We start from the raw sequence: 8,937 nt of genomic DNA on the forward strand, positions 1-8,937 counted from the left end.
CCATTATGATAATATCATGCTTAACATTAATTTTCCCAAAGTTGAATGTCCTCAAATTGCAGAGGAGTTTTCAAAATGAGTCTACAGAGACACATTCATGCAAGACATCCCCAGCTCTAGGAAGAAGTAAGTATGTACGGACATTTCAATATTCTGTAGAGTTGCCTTTCAGAAAGTTTTGTGCCCGTGTCTCTGATAATATGATTGTTGAAGATCATCTTTCAGATTATAATTTACATTTATCTAAGTTGAGTACGTTTGGGACACTCCCTTCTTTACAGATATCATTCTGATCCAGCTGACTAGTAAGAATTTAAAGCAGTGGGAGAGCAGGTGATCTCCTCCTATTCTCTTGTGCCTAAGACAGGGTGTAATAACGGGGAGAGGTGTGGATAGAAACTAGAACGACTAGATGAAATATTGTACTCCTTAAATAGTTTTGTCTAGGTTGTGAATGCAGCTTTAGAAGATAAGTGGGATGTCAAGAAAAAGCTTTTTCTGACCACTCTACCAAAGGAAAAGAGGGGCAGATAACATTAAACTTTGGGTATGCTGCAAATGGAGGTAGTGCCTAGAATAAAGCATTGCATTAATCCCTCTACACCAATAGAGCTAGCAGGATACTGTGTTTTAAGTTAAAGTTAAAAGCAATGCACTTAAATGTACATGACATGCACACTCATTTTTAATTTAAGAAGACAAATTATGATTCCAGCAGAAAGCAACAAATATTAATGGATCAGTTAAAGGAATTAAAGGGTGGCTGGACAGGCATAGAGTAACACATTTATGTTAATATTTGGAAAATAGTATTTTTTATATTCCTAAAACATTCCTTTATTGTAAAAAAAAATACATTTTGGTAGAGTGGTGTTCAGGACAAACAAATGGTTACGATAACTTTGTACTCCAACATTAGTTCAGCGTGTGGTGGTGGGAGATACAGCAACACATAAAAATATTAGATATCAAGTCAAATAATTGAAGGATTTAGGACCTTTAATTTCCTGGGTTAGAAATCTATCTGGCTTTTCTAGTTGAATGACGTGTTTGCATTTGTATATACCAAAGATGGTATTTCATTTGATAATACATCTGATAGGAAAGTTTACAGTTTCCTTGTGCCTTTAAATTATTCTTGGAAATTAAATGGGCCTCAGAAAAAATTTCCTGACTATGGTGGAAATATGATGAGCAAATGAAAGAGTGTTATTATATATGTACCTAGGTCTTAGGTCTATATTGCTTTATTGAAATGCTGAAATATTGAGTTACAAAATATCAAACACGGCATGTTGAAAATCAATATATTGAAACAACAGTGAAAAAAAAAAAAACATAATCACCAAAGGAACCAGTTTCTTTTTGCAATCTGATTATCAAAACACAGTCACTCACTAAGACATAGTTTGCCAGAATAGTAGTAGCGTTACATTTAGTGTTTTATAAAGTAAGTTGCAGGAGTAGGGTTATAGAGTTAGTAGGCACTAGTAAGGTGGGCAGGGTGGCTTTGTATGGTCATTAGGTCTGGAATAATGACCGGCTTATTATGTGTTTGATATGTGGATGCCAAGAAATTGGCATCAGTAGAGAAACACAGTTGGTGAACCTTGGTATCCTTAGTGAGAACACATAACAAAATGTAATGACTGGAGGCACTATTGTAACCCTTTGTAGTATATGGATTGTTGTCTGTTCAATGTACTACCTGTTACAGAAAAAAGGAATGAAAGAGAAAGTGTAGGTGCAGGGAGTGTTTGGCCACACTGCCAAATATCTCCTTTGCTTAAGAATTATGCGCAAAAAAATAATATTGGGGAACTAAAACCTAAACCCAAGGTCAATTTTTAAATATTACTCTAATGCACTTAAAAGTTATCAGAACAATAGACTTTACTTCAACATGAATTCTCAGAACAATAACAAGGATGAAACTCTAATGTCAGACATTATTGACTGACTATAATCTTCAGTGATTTACCATAAAATAAAATAAATAACAAGGGAAAGCAAAAATATGAGGCAAAATCAGGAATACTTGAGAGGTATGGACAGATGGCAGAAACAAAGTTCCCCTTTGTAGAACTATTAGCTTTAAATGATGTTAGATACTTTGCTCCAACAAACTATGTTTATAAGTGGGGCAAGTGAAATTCTAATAGATTTTAAAATCTATTTTACTTTCTGATCCTGTTCTTTTCCAGCTGGCATGGTTGGCTTTAGCCCCTTGTACAAGACCCCATGTTATCACTGCTTAGGTATTCCTAATAAGCTGCTTTTAAACACTAAAGCGCTGTTAAGATTTGGTCTCAGACTACAGAAGTGTTTAACAAGTTTATCTTTTTTTCAGATTTCATGCACTACAAAAATGTTATGTAAACAGCAGAGCACTGGTCATTTCTTGTACCTGTGACTTATTACTTTCTGAGAGGTTGAAGATCCTGATGATTTTCTCAAATTTTATTTTACTTTGAACTTAGAATAGTAATGTTACAAATAACATACACATATATTTTTTCTTTGTACTTCTAGGATGTATCGAAAAACCTCTACTTTGGTTGGCTTGACATATCCACCTGGAGTAATAGCATCTCTAAAGGTGAAAGCAGCTTAATTGCATGAACTGGAGCCATTGTGGCATTACCTTAGACTCATTAATGTGTTTTGTGAAAAATGAAAGCTTTTTACTAGACATTTAAAGTTGTTGGTTGTATTTTTGAACACAGAAAACATATTACTAAAATTTGTAGATATCGTTTATACAGTTGGAATCTTTGAGTAATTATGCCACACTGAAGAAAATTATATCAATAACCTTAACTGCAACTATACATCATTTCAAAACATTGATAAGTAGCTATTATGGTGGTCAGTGGGACTTTACAACGGAGGCCATATCGGCTGTATGTGTAGTATGAAGTGTTTCACTTCATGCTGCACAGATTCCTGCCATTAAACTGCTTAGGTGTGCATACTCCTAAAATACAGTGCACACTAATTCCTAAAATATACTGCGCACTAATGCCTCCAGAACACTTCCCCGCTAAGCACTTACATTCTTTGGTCATTTGTCCACATTCTCTACTAGGGTAGAATGTGTGACGGTCATTATCACACACTGCTCTCATAGACAGTGACAAAAGCATAAGGTGTTCCAAACCTCACTGTCAAAAGTGCACAAAGGTAGCTTTTCACTGCTACTTAACAGTAATTGTGTTTCATCTCCAGAACAAAAAATCCATTATTTTTATTCACACTTAGTATTTTTAAACTTCAGTTCATACTGCCATGTGACTGGCACATATGAAAGTGAGACTATATTTCATTATCAAATGCCATTTGTGAAGGATTTGTAGTCTGTACCTTCACAATAATACAGTCACCTGCCTCCTTGTTCCAGAGTTCAAAGCAATGTGTCCAGACTCAAGATTCCCACCACTGTAGAGGCTGTAGTATCATGTCTATTTCTGTGAGATAGCTTCATGCCTTATGTGGATATTTCCACGTGCATGTTGATACACAAATTGAAAATTCTGTCCTGATAAATATTTATGATTTTGCAACACATTTTCTGTGGTTATCTAACAGCTGGCTCTCATTTAAACTCTGTAAAATGGAACTGTGTAAGAATCAACAACATGATGTATTTAACATGATTATGACATGTAAAGCTTAGTGTCATCAGATATTATGTTCCTAGCTGACCCATCAGATCACTAAGTATAAGACTAGATTAAAGCCGGAATATTCTAGAGAGAATGCTAGTAGATAAAATTTCACTAAATTCTCTGTTGGGTGTGAGAAAGAAGATTGTTAGTGAAAAGGTGGTTCAAGAGCTGAATGTGAATGCATTTTTCCAGAATTTTGGAGAGGGGTGAAAGAATGGCAATGGAGCAATAACTGGAGAGTTCAGTATTATTGCCACATTTATGCAAGGGAATAATGGAAGATATTTTCCAGATTAGTGGTATATAGTTTTCCTGGACAGATTGATTAATTAGGATTGAGACTGGGAATGCAATTGCATCTGCTGCTATCTTTAGAAATTCATATGACAGGTAGGCTGCTGCTAATGAAGTGATCCTAAGTTTTTTGACTAATTTTCTGATGATGTGGATTTTTATTGGTTCAAATTAGAAGCTGTTACATAGTTGGAGGTGTATCCAAATACATTGTTGGATGTGTATCCAAATGCATTGCATCTCTCAGTTATGAGCTTGCAATATTCAGCCTAGAGGGGTGTTGTTTCAAAGACAGACTAATTACCTGTATCAGCAAGGTTTAGGACATTAGAATAATCAGGCCATTAGAGCAATGACATGGTGGGCAGGGAGTGATGCCTTCTGAACAGTCAGTTATGGGTCAAGGTGCTGACAGAATGGCCTTAGCAGGAAGCTAGAGATATACATTATTAGGCTAGCAACATTCACACTCAGTATCATAGTGAAACATGCACAAATATATGTTAATGTCCATATGCCATTTAGATCATTACATGTGTACAACTGAAAGAATCAATAGACCAAATGGGAGGCAGCTAGATAAAAATCCCCTGCTAAGACGATGACAGATACCATCATGCTCCATATGCCCTCACACTGGCTACTCTCAAAACACTCACCACTTAAAGAGCTAAAACCTTCATCCTACACACATACATGTAGTATTGCCAGGCAATGCTCACAGCCTTTACCTACCCATGTAATGACTGTGTACTCCTAGCATCAGACAGACTCAGCCTTGAACTAAAACTGTAGCAATTACTGGATTTACACGGTAAGAGATGAACCTGGAGTGTTAAAACAAAGGTGTGTAATAACACAAATGAATGACATACCCTTGCATGTTATTACTTGGGAATGTAAGTAAAAGGTAGGTGATTTGTACAGCAATGACTTTAACATATAACAGCAGAAACTTAAGTGAATACATGTCCCCTCTATCAAGTAATAGGCTTGAGGCATCAAAGATTCTCACATACATACCTCTCAAAAGTACTGATGGTCACTGAATGTCCTCTGTTTGGCCTCAAAGTTTTGTACTGAAAATCATGAAAGAGAGAAGTTAGAAAGTAATGAGATACATTTCAGTTTCAGACTTCACAACCCTCAGAAGATTCTTAAAAATACTGATGCAAAAACTGTTTTGATTCTATCAGCTGTCTAACTTTCTAAGACCAAAATATATCAAAAGTACAATTAACAAAACAACATCACAAACACAGATATACTAAGCACTAAATCAACTATGCATCCTGAGCATCAGACACAAAGCTTGTATATCCCTGAATCCAAAAGATAGAAAACAAGGATATGGCACACTTATCATCACTTGCAGAGGGTATTGTGTGTGTGTGTGGTGTGTCTGTGTGTGTGTGTGTGTGTGTGTGTGTGTGTGTGTGTGTGTGTGTGTGTGTGTGTGTGTGTGTGTGTGTGTGTGTGTGTGTGTGTGTGTGTTTGGGTGGAGGCAGGGATCCTAGGCTGATACAAAAGATAAGTGAGTGCATGTGAGTAAGAAAGAGAAACAGACAGACATTTGGATAAAGTAATAAATTACCACTGACACAGAATGAGCTTTAAGCTTCATGGCTGAACCATGTAACTGTTGTGCGTGTGTGTCTGTATTGGCCCTCCAGGTGAAATTGGTGTGCGAGTGTCTGCAAGACACAGCCAAGCTCTGTGCTAGCTCTACATCTTGGTATGTTGGACAGGTGTGAGCTATGCATGGTAGAGGTGGAAATTCATGGTTATCATACCCTACCACTAGAACTGGCTGTGCCAGGAGTTGCATTGGCACGTCCACACCAATGGTCAGATGCACTGCTGCTACCTAGATATGACTAATGTCTGCTGGATGAGCTCTATTCACAAGGATGCTCAAGATCATGAGCCCATGGCATATAACATCTGGGTGTGGACAACTCAACCACTGACAGAGCAGTGGAAGTAGTGCCACTATGGGAGAGTGATTGGGAATGGCCAGGAAGGATAACATCAGATGATGTTGCTGACCTACACCAGCGTGGATGCCTACCCCTCCCAGCAGTTGTTCCATCACAGACACTGCCCATTCTGTGCCATTCATCTGATCCATTGAATTGGCAACACAGTGGAGGCAGTCGCGCCTGTCAGCCTGTGCCACATCTACAACCCTAAGCATTTCTCTGATGGACCTGTTGGAATAAGCTTGCACCTCCATGATAGCCCTGCACCTCCATGATAGCCCTAAACATATGTCAAGTCACACAGGAAGACACACCTGGATCAGGTACAGGATGGACAGCAGGCCTCCTCTGAGCACCCCTAACAACCCTCCTGCATGGCCACTTGCCCACACTTTGGCTACAGCCAGAGTCAACTGGCACTGAAGCAACAGTAACCACACTACCCTGATCAAGGGTCTCACCCTCCACTTTTCCAGTATCTGAGGGCTAATCAACCAGAATGTGCTTTTAACTGTATCAGTCTACAACTATTCCCCCGCCCTCAAAAAAATTAATGTTAAACAGAACTTAAGTATTGCTGTCAATATTTTACTATACAGGAAAAGTATTTAACAATTGAAATAGGTAAGCCTACTTGGAAACTCCTTCTGAGACATGCTTGTTCTCCCTGAAACAGCAGCGCCAACATCAATGACATGCTGTTGCACATTTTCCAGTAAGCTGTTTGGATCCCTGACAGTGGACAGGAACTATTTGTTTGGTGTCAGTGATGGCTGTGTAGCAGGCCACTCCCGCCCAATAGCCATCAGTTCATGATTCACTGGAGCTGCTGTCGTTTGAGCCAATGAAATCATGTCAGTGGTGCTATGGTGCACCTGATCAAATGTCCTGCTCTGGCCACCTACTGTGTTCACATCAGCCACTATTTGATGCCAAATTTGCATTCTGACAGACATATCCCCATGTCCCCTCTCAAGCAGAAAGGCACCATGTCACATAAATGCTTCCAAAATGACTTAATTCTCAGGGTCATTGAAGGGGGGGGGTTGTAGGGATTGGAACCCCTAGGTGCCATAGTCCTAGGTGGCATAAATCACAAAAGAAGGATAATACACATAAGTATCAGATAAGTAAAAGTCCTGCTTAGATATAGCACATAAAAGGTAATAGTCCACTATTATCCACTGGAGAAACATAACACAAGATATTCAAATATAACAAAAGGAATTATGTGGTTGTACCATATTACAATCACACACAAAGCAAGGTTGGATCCAAAACAAGGAGAGTAACAGTAGCAAATTTTGCTTGTGCCACTGCAGAAATGAAACTTGGCTCCCCATCCCAAAACAACTTGACATGTTTTGCTACAAACTGTCAGAAAACTGCTAAACGTGCTATCAAATAAACTGTCTCAAAAATATGTGGACACGTTTACCACAGAACATTCAATGTTATGCAATTGCCAGTCACTTCTACCTGTGGCCAGCTCGCCCGCAGAGGTGTATATGGGCCATACTAGAAGGCTAACACCCCTGTGTCATTGACAATACAGGACATTTACATTTCACTGAAATACTGATAAAAGAGTCTAATGAGAAAAACAGTTGTAACATTTGCACTTGTGATGGCAGTGAATAAGGCTGTGCATCTGAGAAAGTAAAATGCCCTGACAAATATGCCTATGTGATCAGTATACTCCTAAGAAATGCATATATATAAAAGTAGCATTTGCTAATGTATATATATATATATATATATATATATATATATATATATATATATATATAAATAAATATATATAAACAGATTTTTCTTAGTGACATTTCAGCATATGCAGTATATAGCTGAAAAATACAATCATAGATCAGTAGTCTTCTATGCAGATAAATCCCAAGATAATATCTTCTTTTGTGTTATCCACATAAGCATGTCTCCTCACCTTCCGATTCCCTAGTTACACAGTTCCCTTTTTATAGGGTAGATTCATGGCTGTGAGCACAGTGAAGACGCAAATGAGGTATGAGCTCTTTAGAATTGCTGAATCCCAAATACTTGGTTCCATGTATGCCGATGTAAACATAATGCAGGCACTCCCTCAGTGTGTGTTGCTAATGGATTGCAACTGTGAATGATTACTGGTAGGGAGAAGGAAAACACAGCAGCAATTCAGACTCCCTTACCTCCAGTGGGTGTGTCAGCCAGGTTAGACTTACACAGTGTAGGAGTAACTATAGCAAGGCTTTAAATGTAATTAAACATTACACATTTCACAGTTTCTATTCAGTAATATCAAACCTCCCCTTCATTTCTTGACAACTATATTATTACCATTTAATAACCTCACACATCTTAAGGACAATTATACAGAATTCCTTACATACTGCATGTCTCAGATTACTGGTCAGATAAGAGAAGAATGAGCAACAAACACAGAGAGATAAGACAGCGCTGCATTTCTGCAATCTGTAGTCATAAATGGTTGTGTGATCACCCATTGCACTACATCTGAAATTAATACACTTACAAACAAGTGCCATATGTTTTGTTAATACAGCAGATGATGTTGCAGTTGGTTGTATGCACAATAATTTTCATTCTCTGCTGCAAAGCTGTTTCTGTGGCAAAGAGGGATAAGACACCCTTACTGTAATTTGAAAGTTCATTGGAGTGAGAGTTCAAATCCCAACCTCCATGAAAATATATCATGTGTACCAGCAAAACTTTTTGTAGTATTGTTGATTTTTTTATATTTCTTTTTTTCCTTTCTCATAATTCCCTTTTTTATACCAGTGTTTGTGCAGTGTGAATCTTAGCACAATCAGGGAAAACAGAGAAACACAATAAATGTCATGTTTAGCATTGCTTATTTCATCTGTGTGACACTTAGCAGTCCACAAACCTGGACTAGTGGCTCACACAGGAAGCAGGCAGAAACTGCAGACAGGGCGTAGACAATATAAAGGTAAGAAAGGATACATTGTTTCAGTTTT

General features: G+C 38.0%; 1 protein-coding gene across 2 annotated transcripts in view; it reads left to right on the plus strand.

The window, feature by feature from the left end:
• PDE1A (phosphodiesterase 1A) overlaps nucleotides 1-8,937 on the plus strand; it is a 2,023,853-nt gene that overhangs the window by 1,447,019 nt on the left and 567,897 nt on the right. For both annotated transcript variants that reach the window (XM_044075254.1, XM_044075255.1), the window contains exon 5: nucleotides 2,533-2,599. In XM_044075254.1, the coding sequence (XP_043931189.1) occupies nucleotides 2,533-2,599 (67 nt within the window). The remainder of the gene's footprint in view (nucleotides 1-2,532; nucleotides 2,600-8,937) is intronic.

This window comes from Protopterus annectens, chromosome 6.part0 (assembly GCF_019279795.1).
Source record: "Protopterus annectens isolate FY-2018-M chromosome 6.part0, PAN1.0, whole genome shotgun sequence".
Lineage (NCBI taxonomy): Eukaryota > Metazoa > Chordata > Ceratodontiformes > Protopteridae > Protopterus > Protopterus annectens.